General features: G+C 48.8%; 2 protein-coding genes; one reads left to right on the top strand and one right to left on the bottom strand.

Annotated features, from left to right (window-relative positions):
• The first annotated feature begins 7,561 nt into the window (after positions 1 to 7,561).
• CHC_T00001658001 (hypothetical protein) lies at positions 7,562 to 8,791 on the top strand. Its single transcript, XM_005712462.1, has one exon. The coding sequence runs from the start codon at positions 7,562 to 7,564 to the stop codon at positions 8,789 to 8,791; it is 1,230 nt and encodes a 409-aa protein (XP_005712519.1).
• Positions 8,792 to 9,025: 234 nt separating this feature from the next.
• Positions 9,026 to 10,534, bottom strand: CHC_T00001657001 (hypothetical protein). XM_005712461.1 is given in 2 exon segments: positions 9,026 to 9,163; positions 9,164 to 10,534. The coding sequence occupies 1 exon segment, from the start codon at positions 10,532 to 10,534 to the stop codon at positions 9,164 to 9,166; it is 1,371 nt and encodes a 456-aa protein (XP_005712518.1). The 3' UTR covers positions 9,026 to 9,163.
• Between the last annotated feature and the right edge of the window lie 4,465 nt (positions 10,535 to 14,999).

Here is a 14,999-nt window from a genome sequence, read left to right as displayed (position 1 = left end):
CCATCTTCATTTAGCGGGAGAAGCCATGGAAATAGTGAAACGTTTGAGCAGCTTTTTTCCGAACAGAGGGAGAGGAACGATGGTAGCGCTTCTGCGCAGCATACCGCTAAGCGTTTGGCAAGGACTTTTTTTTGTCGGTGCAAAAAAAGTCAACAGTGCGGGTGGGTCTTGTCAATACATCAGGACTCCAACTGCATCACAAGGAGCTCCAGGGGTAGTGCAAAAATGTCGAGGAGTCCCTAAATTAAGGAAAAACAGATCCACTGGAGAGTATTTCCTTGGTTGTTCTGGTTGTCGAAAGGGAGATGGGGACGGTCTAGCATCGAAGGTTGGGCGTCGCGGAAGCACTCATCTCAATCTTTACATGCGTTGACAGATGAGGCTCTGGTTGAATTGCAAGAGATGTTACATAGCGGGAGAGTCGCAGACTGCAGCAAAGAGGACTGTATGTTCTTCCTCAGCAAGGGAAAGAGAACTGCTCAATGTCCGGATCACGGAACATCCCTTATCGAGAGTGGGGATCACGGAACATCCCTTATCGAGACTGGGGCTTGCCCTGTAAAATTAATCCTCATGCAACCGGTCGGTCAGGTGTCGTGCGATACCGCGGTCTACAAAAGAGGTGATATATTGCGGGGACTGCCTCGAGAACAAAACACAATTTGTGTTGCCTACTTTCAAGGAATACACAACCATCCCCCGCCACCCCGCCTGTATCCTCTTTCGCGAAAGATACTGTTATTGTTGAAGAAGCTCGCAAGTCGAGAGGAGCCCCCGCAGCCCACATCAAATTGGAGGTTCAGAAGAAACTATTGCATAGCTTTGGAGCTGGAGGTTCCGGGGTTTCTGTAAGTGACCACATATCTGCACGGCAATGCAATCTGGCGCAAAAGAAAGAGAAAGCATTGGAACTTTGTTTGAAATGGCAGCGGATGAGAGAAACGAATATGTGAGAAAAGTCAGAACTGTGGAAAAAGGAGGAGCGGCGGTTCTTTTAGCAACTAATTCAATGATCGCAAAAGGAGCGACGTCATCTTGCTTTGCCGGAGATGCGGCCCTCAAGACATTGGAAAATGACGTTTCTATGGTGAAGGTTGTCATGTCGACAAAAGAAAGTTTCAAGCCATTTCGATTGTCGGCTAAAGTTTCGTGGTATTTATACAATGTTGTAGCACAAGCCCATCCCGGCCTATCAGGAACGAAGGGAATTGTCATCGCCAGATTCATGATGAACCGACTTACGCGTGATTCGTACTGTATGGGATGGAAACTGTTTCTGGATCACATGCAGACATACTGGAGAAGAGCTGTGAGTGCGCCGCAAAGTTTATGCTTAATACGCGTTCCATACGTGTTCAATCTAGACCAATGGGGGATCCGGTGCATCGAAATTAGGTCAATAACTACTGACTTCGATGCCGCCGAAATGGAAGGAATTGTCCTGGCCCTTCAATCGACAATCGGAGGTTCAGCACGTATGCATGTGGAGAACATCATGATTGGTTGTACTGTTCATTTTGACAGGGATGCAAGGCGACGAGCGGCCCGACAACCGGTGAATATCAGAGATGTGTTCTATAGAACGATGATGAAAATGCGCAACTGCAGAAGCACTGTGGAAGCAAACGAGGCTCTGGACTACGTCAGATCGCTGGACAGGTCTTGGAGAGATTGGGTACTAAAATACCCCTTCAAGACGTTGGCCATTACAGCGTTTTCAAATATGGCTGATCAAAATTTCCGCACTGGATTTCAGGACACAAACATCGTTGAGAGCCAAAATAGGAGAGGACATCACATCTGTGGCGTGCAGATTAATCCAGCCATTGCCGCTAAACGACTCGAAGATCTCGACAACATTTCAGTCGAGGAATGGCTTGGATTGGATAGCGGGGTTGGCGCGTACAACATCCTTCGCAAGCGACAGCGGTTTGACTCTTTGGTTGCCCCATCTGGATCGAAATCTCCGCAGAAAAAACAGAAGAGATCCAAGTTTCTCGGTAATATCCCAGGCAGTTCCGAAAGAAAAATTAAAGCCTCCGTATCTCGTTCAGACACGAAGCATAAAAGTCGGAACACAATGAAGGGAGACTTGTTGGAAATGAAAATAATTCAGAAGAATGTAGCTGAGGCAATGAACGAAATTGTCGAAGAAGCTTCAGCTGTACAGATGGAAAAGCTTACCGATCTGACAATGAAAGTTGAAAATGCGTTCTCAGCATTTGATGCCCGAATTGAGATTCTGAGTTGCCTGAAGAAAGTATCACATGATCTTCTCCTGCGCAAAGTTATGTCGACGTTGTTCTTGAAAATTAAAACGAGTGGCGGCGATATCAAGAATGCTCAAGGCTTGGAAAAGAAAGATTCTGCCGTGAACTGTATTGATGTTGATGCTTCTGATAGAGATCTCTGAGTAGACACGAAAGAAAAATGGTATCGAGACTTATGTGTTGAAGCTATCTGTGCTATCCTATTGAGTCCCATATTTCTTCTGAAGATCACCCAGCGACCTACGGACTTTGAAAGAGCGTATAGTCCTGTTAAAAGACTGACTAAACTACCACTTCGTGTATGAAACGCCCTGTTTCATGAGTCCTATACTCATGAATTGAGTAAGCCACCTGTTTTCAGGGTCGATGTTTGCATTTGACCTTTGCTGAGGTGGTTAATGTTAAGTGAGCAGCAGGCAAATGTTAACTTGTTTACGGAATATGTAGTGTCAACTTCATTTTGAATATCGAATACCTTTTTTTGGAGATTCGAAACTCATTATGATTTTCGAACCCCTTTGTTTGGTACCCGAAACTCATAATGAGTTTCGAATACCTTTTTGTGGGGGTTCAAAACTCATAATGAGTTTTGGGTCCCTTTTCGGCCTTCCAAATCTCATAATGAGTTTTGGGTCCTTTTTTGGAGTTTCAAAACACATGAAGAGAGCACAGTATGTATGTCGCCACGATCAAGCGTCTTTGCCATAGAAAAACACTCACTATCTTGAAGTCGCATTAAGTATGTTAAAGTTTGCAGGATGTTGCCTTCTCATTTGCGCTTTATTACTAAGTAATTTAATCTCATTACCGCAGCGTAATCCGTGACAGCTTCACCAATGGTAGAGAATTGGACTTTACAGATCGAACTCATGAGAATTGTTAAAGCTACATCTATTTGTATGATTTACCAAGATCGTATCGATTTTTCACTACCGAAAACAGTCCAGTTTATATCATCCAGAAGATGAATTGCGGTACATAGGTAACATAGAGCGTCCATGCGCATGCAGCAGTGGAAATGGCATTCTCATATTGATTTGCCCAGTAGCGGGAACATGTTTACTAGAAAATTAGACGGGTGGTCAATGTTTACCCAGTGGCAAGTAAATGTTTTCTTGTTGACCGGGGGTCAATGTTTACCCCGTGGAAAGTAAATGTTTACTTGTTGACGGATATTTGGACTAAACAGGCGGAGTGCTGTGATAGGTTGCAATACTTTGAGTTTTTCAAAAATTCAATGGCTTCTTTTGCCCCTACTGTAATTGCGTTTATTGAGAATTGTAATAAAATCACGGTGCATATCGCGTATGATAGAAAACTTTATTTACAACCAGGGAGAACCGGCGCTCCCTCGGGGATCGAGGGGTATCGGAGTTCACGAAACCACAAACTCAGGGCCATTCCATTCATCGTGATTGGCAATCATGCAATCACGCAATCACGCAATCACGACATTAATTTAACGTCGTTCTGCATCGTTCCTTTCTCCAACGTGTTCTACTTGTAGTTGTAAGCACATTTCCACGGCTTTGCATGTGCATGTGTTAACGCACTTCTTGCTTATTTGAATGGGGTTTAAATCTTTTAGAATTGCAAGGAGCATTACAGGAAGTTGGAGCACAAGATTAATTTTAAGTCGATTATTTATTTCTTTAATGAGCATGACCATTTTTTAGGAAACGTAATATAAACAACCAACGACAAGGGAGCAGGCACCATTTATTGACGTGATTGCGTGATTGCCAATCACGATGAATGGAATGGCCCTCAGCTGCCGACTGCTGACACGTGCACTGGTGTTTTCAAAAGATCCATTTCCTCCTTTACACAGGCCTGTCTACACCGAATAGGGTAATTAGTCTAGTCTACAGTATTTCCGTACGGTGTTTTTCGAGGAACACATCATTATTGGTGCAGCCTACACCATTTGAAGTACTACACTATTTACAAGTTGTACAAAAATAATGAAGTCTACACTATTTCAAAACGTGCTAAATAGTGAAGCCTAAACGACACGTCATTGTCTTCATATTTTCGAAAGTTCGAAAATACGGGCTTTTAAACGCTGTTACGTTTTGCACAATTTGAAATTCACAGCAAGCAGGGCATTGTGGGTAAGAATCAGTCCTCACAGGCACAGTTGAGACTTTTATCGTCTGAACGACTATATTGTACTGGCAGCCTGAAGCGTCACACGAACGTTCTTCGGGAAGCTGTGTACGTCAAACAAGGTCCTTAGCACCCTCTTTCACGAACAACAATATAGTGAGCTGACCATAATGAAGCCGTTACCTCATCTACGTGTTCACTGTAGCAACTGAACGGCTTAATACCTGTTCTTTATTCGTAAGCTGAGGTGATAAAAGTTAGCAGCCTTGCCTCCAAAACGTATAAGAATCACTGTAGCATTAACACTCTTTGTGTCTGTCCCATCGAGAACCCGAGACAACATCCTGCAATACGCCGATCCCGAGTTCTTCCCAGATTGTCGCTTTCTTGCAGCAAGCTGTATCAAACGCCCAGAACGTTGCTCCGACACCAGACCTCGTCCCATCGGATGCTAACACCACAGATACGGTCCCTTCTCCCTTAGTGCCCACGCAAGCAAAAGAGTCTGCACCACCGTCCAACTGCAAACGCGCATTGCAACAGGTGGTAACAAAGAGAGACAGGAAGAATGTCGTCAAGTGGATGGACCAACAGCTCACCGATGGTACGCCAATCAAAAGATTGATGGCACGTACAGTACCACACTTCCCGGCGCTTTTCTCAGCGTCAGAGAATGCCAACATCATCAAGGCCATGCCCTGGTGGAAAGACAAGGAAGTCATACTGCATGAGGAGGAATATGCGTATCTGTCTCATCGAGCAACAAGGAGACAGCGGGGTGGTTCTGTGGAGAGCGCATTAATTAATGCGGGTAGAAGAAAAGTCTTGTGCAAGGTCAGGAAAGGACGTGGGCGAAAAATGGAGTCGTGGAATATTGCTCTCCAAGATGCTCTGCGGGTTGAGTTTGAGAGACTGTCGAATGTGGGAATGAAGTTCTCGTCTCGGTTGATAGGCGTGGTGGCCCGAGATCTGATCCGTGTCCTTCAGTCGAAAGCCAAGCTGCCGAATGTCAACGGAGGGGGCGTGCAACTTTCTACGCTTATTAATTCAGGGTGGGTGCAGCGATTCATGGAACGTCATAATATTGTGTCGAGGAGACAATGCGGCAAGCTCATGATGAGCCCGGCAAAGCAAGTAGTTTATCGAGAAGCAGGTCGCTTTTCATCTGGGGTGTGTGAAGCGTGAATTTGAGAGTGGTCTGCTCGATGAGGATTTGGGGCACAATTTCGATGAGACGCACTTTATTATCAACCTCGACGACGGTAAAACATTTGGCCTTTGTGGAGCTCAAGAAGTGATGTATGCAGATGTTACGTCTGGGGGACAGGGCATGACTATGCTAGTGAGACTTACCGGTGGACGAAATGCTCAAATCATGACAGCCTTTTTGATATTTCAGAATGCTAATCGCAGTTATCCTATCCGAGGCATTGTCGATGATGTACCGGGGGCTTGTTACAGGACACCGCCCAAAGAATGGATGGATAGGGATGTGTTCTTACAGTGGCTACAAGAACCCAGGGCGATATCGCGAGATCCTTTTGGCAGGACAAGGACTATTTTTTTAGATAATTGTGCGGACATGGGGAAACGGTAGAGCAGAATTTTGCTTTGGAGGCTTTGAAGTGCTCTTTGAGATTTTTACCTGCAAATTCTACGGATCTTTGTCAGCCGTGTGACAGTTTTGTGATACAGAAGCTCAAGGACAGGGGGGTCTCTCTATGGGATGGCAAGAAGGCAGAGTTATTGCACAGCCCTGAGTGGTTGCAAGGGAAAGGCGCTGGCAGGTTGCCCAATCTAGGAAAAAGGTACTTCCTACAGTTGGCAGCGAGGGTAGTGCGTGGCGTTAACCAAATGCGCGACGAGAATGGCGTTGGGTACGCTCGCAAGGCCATGATTCGTTGTGGTCTTTCACTGGACCTGAATGCCCAATGCAGGGTCGAGCAACTGTTTCCTCATTTAAGGAAATAATCAAGCGTCATACTGAGCACTTCGAAGGCGCCCCAGTGGAGGGATTGTTTGTGAGTGCAGCATAGTATACGTTCTACAGTTTAAGAGCCTTGCTACATTTTCTCTTAGATTTTAATGAAAAATAAAGGTTACATCAATTGCAGTCTGTTCCTTTATAGTGAAGCCAACACTATTTTTTTTTGGGTGGAATTTGACGCAGTCAGAATACTGTAGCCTGCACTAATTCAGATGCTTCACTATTTCAGCACCAACACTAAGAGCATCTCCACCGCATGGGCAAATTGTTTCTATATTTGGACACTTGTCAGACTCCCACATGGGCATTGGTTTTGCGCATTCCGTTTGCGAAAGTACCACAAATCGCCGTTGCGCAAATCGCGTCGCGGTCTCCACCGCGCACTGCGTCGCACCCGCCCCCGATCCGCGCCCAGACTTCCCGCGCCCCGACTTCTGGGCCGCCCCCCACCCCGACCAGCAGGACACAAAGCCGAGGTCCAGTTCGTCGACGCTGACCTCTTCCACCCAGACTTGTCCTCGCCGCCCGAAGCGTACCCGGCCGCGTCGCCACCCACGCCTTTGCCAGATGGTCGAGTTCAGTTAGCCCCCTCCACGCCCGCGGACTCCCATAATAAATGAGTGTTAACGCGTGCACAATGTCTGCGTGCGGGTGGATGCGGGCATGTGCAGTGCGAGCATAGACCGTCCACTGCGCATTTGGCATGCTCAGACGTTTTGGGCGGGTCAGGTGTACCCGTGGCTTCCCGCGTTCTTGCTGTTTCGGTGTCTAAAAGTAACAAAAAATCAGCCCGTTCAAGCAGAGGAGTGTTGCCAAAAAATGGGATTTGTGACGTGACGCGCCACAAAATCAAAAAATATGTGTGCCGTCAAGACACAAATCCTATTTATCATACGATTTGTGAAACAGATTTGTGTGCAGATTTGCGCGGTGGAGACCAAACTCAAGCCTGAGTCGCCATATTTTAGAAATGGCCACAATTTGCCTGCGCAGTGGAGATGCTCTAATTACTCTATTCGGTGTAGCTGCAGAAATACTAGAGGGAATGCTTCACGGGCTTGGGGTTCGGATCCACTGCACTCTACGTCCCCTGTAGGGGTATGTTACTTTGCATCGCGCCTACCCGCCTTCGTAACTTTCTGTACTGCTGGTGCGGAGCTAGAAGCTCCGTACTCCTCGCGGCCACCCTCCTGGAATGCGCCATTGGCGTCTGTGGCTCGTCTTCTTCCTCGTCCTGATCCAGGCAACTCCAGTTTACCCTGTTTCTGACTCTGCACGTCTCGTGGAAACTACCTTCTCTTTCGTTGTGGCTTCTCAACCCCTCAATGAAGAAGCCGGTGTCGAATGTCCCGAAACTGTCCGCCACACATCCATTCGCACCTACACCGGCATCGACCCCGCTAACGCATCCGCAGCACTGGATGGCATCTTATGGAAAGACCTAGTTGTCAACGGTGTCCCTTGTCTTAATTCCCCTGCCCAAGAAGCCTCTACGTGTTTCAAAGATAGCCCGTCTTCCCCGCCAGACACACCAGCCGCCCAAGCCGAGCCATTTTTTCTTGTCGGACAAGATAATGCCGCCCGCCGCTGTGGGCCATTTGCTGCAAAATTCCCTGCAAATTACTCTTTCACAAATGATTTCCCACGTTTCAAGCAACGCTTCATCGACGAGAGCATCATACCATCCAACTCAGAACTCCCTGATGAAGTCGCCAACCCGATCCGCGGCGACATTTACATGTTGTCACGACAGTTTTCTCCCAGTTCCAGTGCAGTCCAGTCGCAGATTGTCTGTACTTATCTCGCCGCTACCCCTACATCAACACCTGAGATGACACCTTCTATGACAGAAGATGATGGATCAGTGTGCTTCCCGGCGTGGGCAACCGTGCTAGACGATAAGAATCGAATTGTTCAAATGAAGCACCTTCGTCTTGGCGATCGTGTTCAAGTCTCTGCCTCTGGACAAACATCTCCAGTTATATCATTTTCGCACCGGGACCATGAAATATGGACCACAGTGAGCACAATCCATGTATCAGGTCCGCCCGGTGGCCTAGGATCTAACCGCACAATTCTGTCCGCATCACCTTCACATCTTCTCCGCCTCCCTGATGGCTCAATGCATCCAATTGGGGCACTACGTCAGGGTGACAGCGTCCTTCTTTCTGGCGGACACATTGGTCGTATCGGGCGTACATCGTCCAAACTTGCAAAGGGTTTGTACAGTCCTGTCACAGCCCATGGGGATATTGTCGTGAATGGAATAGTGGCGACTTGTTACACAACATCGTTGAGAGCAGAAGTCGCCCACGCGCTGCTTGTCCCTGTCCGAGCCTTATTCCATACGGCGACTAGGGCATCTTTTGGGCGACCGGAATGGTGCGCTGTAATCGACCTATTCCGAAAAGCGTTTTTTTCGTGACGGATCAACGAATGGAGAACATTTAGCACTGCAAGTTGCATATTCTGGAGCATCTCATGCCGTTATTCCTAAGAAGGATTTGTGCTCTGAGCAGCAAGTTATGACGAAGGTGGCATCGCAGTGTATCTAGGAATCACCAAAGTCTATCTTGGTGATAGCTGCCCACATGGTGCAGGCTTGTCATTACGATCAATCTCTCCCTGCACGGGGGTCGCTCGCAATAAGTAGATTTGGTCGGGTGAAGAATTCAGGCAGGCTTTCGCTTTTATTTACAATCGTGTTTCTTCCTGCGGATTGTTTCCATCGACGCTACAAGCGTTGGCAATGAACACCACATCGCTTCACGGCACGTTCTTGATTGTCACTTTCAACCTATCCAGCAGCCAATATCCTACACTTTTTTCTCCCCAGATCCGAGTGAGACATCGAGAGAAATCCTCTGGTTGGATGATTGAACGGTAAGCCATCGCTGATCAGAATGACTTCAATGGCTACTGGAGACACGATGGACTCGAGCGCAATCGCAAAGAGTTCTGAGATTTCCATTAGCGTGGAAGCAGTAATCTCGTCATTAGCGCTGTCTTTGTACCGGATAAAGAAATCGCTTTGAATCCCGAAGATATGTCGCACATCTTCAATAAAGTATTCCGGTTGGCGATCAGGGTTCAAACTGAAACGCCTCGTTACTACAGATCCGCTAATCCGGCATGAAGCCTTCATGGCTACACCCGACCTCACTGAGGTATCGCGTGGATGATGTCGATCAAGTGTCCAGCTCCTGCCTCGACTTGCTGCGGCACGATTCTTTAACAGAGAGGCGTCGATGATGCGTGAGGGGGCGGATCCTGCTCGGTAATCGATGTTGAAACCATCAGAACAGGTCAAGACCGTGTTTGAGATCTTTTGATATCCACGGCTCGACTCTGGGACGAGCCGATGTTGGGGTACAGTCGCTGCTTCCTCTTTCACTCTTGGCGAGCTAACAGGACAGGAAGCACCGTTTCGAACTGACGAGAACGGGCTAGTGCCGGTAGCGAAAGTATTCTTACGACGTTGAACTGTTTGGAACTTGAAAGGCATGTGATGTTGTCGAGATACGTCACGAATTTGGCATTGCAATGTCCTTGTTGTTAGAATTGTCGCCGTCTCTCGTGCTTTGCCCAACCACGGTTTTGTGATGGGTCGCGTTAAATCACGTTGCATTCCCTTCAAATGAAACCCAACGTGGTCTACGCGGTACCCACCAACTGCGCAGCACACTGTAATGGATCCGCTCGAGTCTTTATACAGCGGTAGCTCCCGACAAATATATCGGCGATGACATGGCAAACAAAGGGTTTTTGGGCCGTCTGGACCAAGTCGCGGGTCTCGGCAGACTTCACTGCACCGAAGACAGGACACATCTGCTGGTTCGGCTTCAGAGATAATTTCGCCGTCAGTGTCTTTCAAGACTTTCTTCTCAGCTGGTGGGTCGACGAATTCAGTGAGTGGCATAAGAAAGTTGTTATGTCCTGACTGTTTAGTACCAAAGCCGACTATCTTGGCTGGTTTTGTTCCTTTCTTTTTCAGCACCGAACAAATTCCTTTTCTGTTCTTGTATATGACGATACGACGCTTGCGATATTCGGAATGGCAGTGCGCACACAGAGTCTTAAGTCCATCTGGCCCCGATTGCCATCTTCTCGTCTCCGTTGTTCTGCACTTGAGACAAGACTTGGTTTCAGGCTTGTTGCCGATGTACATGGATGACAAGAAAAAGTGTCGGAGATATGATGATACTCGGCAGGGAGTCTACAAAGAGTAGGGGCGAGGGTGGGTTAGGGGAAGAAGTGAAGAAGCTACGGATAAGGGACTACTGAATCTGCTGTGCACAGAGCGAAAGGCTGCAACCCCAAATCAGGAGCATAAACGGCGGCGTGGCCATTGTGGTCCGAATAGCGGAAATTTAAAGGCAGCACACGATGGCTTGATTTGCACTTCAAGCTTCAAAGCTTTGATAAGTACATCTCTGCTCTCCACTCCTTGATCTGACCTGTGATAGGCTGAACACTGTACCCTTGGGTACTGTGTGAGATCTGCGCCAGAGCTCACTTTGCTATCACGCGGCGGTGGAATATAGTGCGGAATCTTCCGGCAGTGCGGCGGGTACAGCAGCTTGAAAGGCACGAAACCCTTCTCCCTTGGGCTTCCTGCAGAAGCTTCATTCGCGGAATACTTCGTACTTCGAACGCTGACAGATCTCCGTCCTTGATAAAGATTGCAGTGGGGCCGATGAGGAAAAGGAGCAGAATATCCAACAATACAAAAGTATCACGGATTGCTTGTACTCATCGGCGTACTGCTCCATGGCGAGACACGACCTACAGAGGGGGGCGCTTGGTATTCCTGTTGACACATGAACCACAGATCAGTCTTAACTTGGCAAGAGCCTTTCTGATAATAGAAGCAGGTTTGTCGGTGGCGGGCAGGCTGCCTTGGCTACATGATCATAGTGTTTGACATTTTCAAACTGTTGAGTCTCGCGCTTTTGGGCAATTCCCTTCTACGTAGTGTCGCGACTATTGTACTGTAGCCTCGACGACTACAGGGGACGGGGGGTACGCGAGACAATCAGAGTTCAGACTGCCCCGTATCTAAACCAAAAAATATAGTTTCGGAGAGAAAATCATAGCGTGTGATAAAGAAGGAAATGTGAGAGACCGCCCTGCAGTACAGTACCCTTGGTACAACGTGCTCTGGAATGGGGAGTGCGGAAAATCAATCTTGGTACAGTAACAGGGGTAGGATTCGGAAAGGCTTCCGCCGAGAATTTTGAATGAGAGGTTCAATGGGAATTCTTCGAATATGTTTCTGACAGGCCCCAGGAGATATTTTCTCTCTCGTTGGATGGGGATGAGAAGAGGCCACTGACAGGCACCTCCACCAGGGCAAAAAAATATCAGGGAGCAAGAGAGTTTGGACTCCCCCGCTGGGGGAGTCCAAACTCTTTTGGTGCACTTCAATAATTGCTTGTTCTTAACATCTTATGGGATGGCCCCTCACTGTCCTAGTGTGTATCCGACCGGGGCTTGTTCTCATATTTGTCTCTCTAGCTAGGCTAGTGTCTAGACGACAAGCAATTTGACCTCATATCCGTCAGTCATGGCCTCATATGAGGCCAGCTTTTTTTTGCAAAAATATATAAATTAAATCGAAACTTTAAAACATTCAGTTTGGACACCATTTCTTTAACGTATACGCGCTCGGCAATAACATCTTGCAAAACATTGGGATGGCGGTTGTCAATGCACAGAGAGACTAAGAATCTAATGAACTATCAATGATGAGTTGACTTTTTAAACAGGCGTTTTGGTTTCGAAGATATCAACATAAAACGTTTTGAGGTTGGTCAAAAAAGGCTCCTTTTTGGGCATTTTAAAAATGGCTGGAGAAGACATGCAGATCTCACCAAACTCCACCCTTCAACAACGCAGAAGTCAACTGCCGTGTTGAGAGTATCTTTTTTCCATCTTGTTGAGCTAGCACAAGTCGAGAAAAATAAGTTGAAAAGTGACCTCATATGAGGTCATTTGTCACCTAGACACTAGACGACAAGCGATTTGCTTCTTATGCGGCCAGCTTTTTTTGCACAAATATATATATTAAATCGAAACTTTATAAAGTCAGTTTGGACGCCATTTCTTTAATGTACACACCCTTGGCAAGAACATCTTGCAAAATATTGGGAGAGCAGTTGTCAATACACAGAAAGTCTAAGAATCTGACGAAGTGTCAATATCTGGTTGTTGTTTTAAACAGGCGTTTTGGCTTCGAGGACAACAACACATAACGTTTTGAGGTTGACCAGAAAATGGCATCAAAGGGCGTGCAAATCTCACCAAACTCAAAAACCCAGCCTGTTAAGACACACCCTGAGGGCGTGTCTTAACAGGCTGGGTTTTGCTTGCCTTGCCCGGTTTTGCCAGGAATACTTTTAAACTCTTAACAAATACCGTATGCTTCTTAAGCCTTTGCTTTTCTTAAACTCAAAAATTAAAACGTAAGAGCCAATCATAGCACGCCAAATCACCTCTTTGGGCAAAGCAAAGCAAACTGCAGAAAAACATGGCATGTTAAGACACACCCTCAGGGTGTGTCTTAACATGCCCCGTCAATCCTTTCGCAAAGCAAAAGTCAACTGGGGTGGCGAGGGTCTCTTATTCCTTCTTGTGGAGCGAGCCCAAGTCGAAAAAAAATTAGTTGAAAAGTAGCCTCACCTGAGGTTACTTTTCGTCTAGACAAATGTCTAGATGACAAGTGGCCAGATGCGGTGTGAATTTCATAGATGATGAAGTCCGCCTTGACCCCCACACAGGGGCCCCGGAGGCGCCACCTCCTGCGATCACGGCCCTGGCTATCGCCCCCACCTCTCCACCTCACGGCGCCTTTGTGTCATTTGAAGCCACCCAAGAAGCTCTCCGCTTAGGCGCTCGACTTGCTCCAGCCACCCTTCCCCCGCATGTCATCATCCCGGGCGTGGGACGTTGGACTTACATCTACCTTGCAGCTTCTGATACCTACGCCCTCAAGCGCGTACCGGCCCAAAACCGCCTCGTATACCAAGACCTCCAAATCCTCACAGCCCCGCTCTTGGACACTGCTCAGAACCTTTCTTCCTCCCCGGCTGCCGGGGTGGCCCGTCGCCTCACCCTTGAGTCCCATCGCCTGTTGCGACGCAACACAGCGACATCAGTACCCATGCGTTTTCGCAACACCCTAGCTGGTGCTCTCCAAACGACCGCCAGTAACCTGCATGCTGCCCTCAAAACAGTCCCCAAGGACCACACCCCGCGTCCTTCTTCTCAGACAACCCCTCTCCCGACGCCACACCCACGTCCCACCTCCCCCCGATATCCAAATGGGGACCCGCGACCTAACTGCACCACCTGCTGCCTACCCAACAACCTCAGATCGGCCCTCTTCGAACCCGGCGCCCGACATGACGGCTGCCCCACCCTCGTTGGATGATGCTGTTGATGCTGCAGTGTCGCCTTTGGCCACTCATGCAGCCCCAGCCGGCTCACAAACTCACGGCCACGCACAGCGCGCTCCCCAGTCCTCGATTCAACTGACCCCACACCCATTGGTATGGCCACCCCAAGCCCGCTGCCCCCCCCCCCAACGCCTCCAGCTCGCCGAAACCAGTATCCACCTCGTCCCTGACGCACGAAGCCACCCCAGTCCCCCATCTACCCACGCCCTTGGACCCTCTAAGACCGTACAGAAAAGGCATCTATCTCTAAGCACCCGGCGTAGGGTGTCTCAGGCCGCGCAGCGCCCTCGTCGACCCGATCCGGCGTTGAGGCCATCATGAGCGTTCCCGTGACTCATCCCGTTGCCCCGAATGCTCCGCCTGCCAGTTCACTGTATCCACATCTCCACCCCAACCTCCACTTGCCCTCAGTGGAGGACCTTCTCAGATCTCCCATCCGGCCATCAGACATATTCACCTCTATTCCTGGGTCTGTCTCCCCCGCATCCTCCTTCTTTTCATGAAACTCGTCCACCGTGCAGCTTCCTGCACAGATCCAGTCGACACTCATAAGACTTTCCTTCGCCTCCCCATGTTTCCGACAGTAGTTCTCCGTCGCGCTTTCAGAGGGGAACCTGGCTGGCGCACCAAATCTGGTCAACTAAAGGCTCTTTTCTCCCGTATCCGCCGTGCTGGCTCAATGCTGCAATGGCCAGCGCTATGGCATGAATCCCTCGAAGCGCACCATACCCGTCAGGAATGGCACGAACGCCACCCGGGACGTTCTGCCCCCCCGACCACACGCGCACGGCGTACTGCCCGTGCTACGCGCCTCGCGTCGCAAGCCCAATACTCGCGCGCCCTGCGTGCGCTCACGAACTCTCGGCTTGCCAATCTAGATGACCCCACCACCCTGACCACCCTTAAAGCGTTTCTCCCATTCCGTTGTCTGACCTACCACCTGCCCCGCAGGTGGAGGAAAATTCAGTATTGCGCGCTGTCCAACGCTTGAACCCCCACTCTGCTGCCGGACCAGATCGCATGTCCCCGCGCCTACTACATCTTCTAGCCAAGTCGCCTGTCAGCCCCGCGACTGGCATAACGGGCCTGGGCACTCTCACGCGCCTGGTCCGCAGCTTGGCGAGCGGTGACGTCCCCGAAGGCACAATGCCACTGATTGCCGCTGCCACACTACTC

Source organism: Chondrus crispus, genomic scaffold (assembly GCF_000350225.1).
Source record: "Chondrus crispus Stackhouse genomic scaffold, scaffold_107, whole genome shotgun sequence".
NCBI lineage: Eukaryota > Rhodophyta > Florideophyceae > Gigartinales > Gigartinaceae > Chondrus > Chondrus crispus.
The sequence above is the reverse complement of the archived record's forward strand: the minus strand, read 5'-3'. Positions and strand labels throughout refer to the sequence as shown.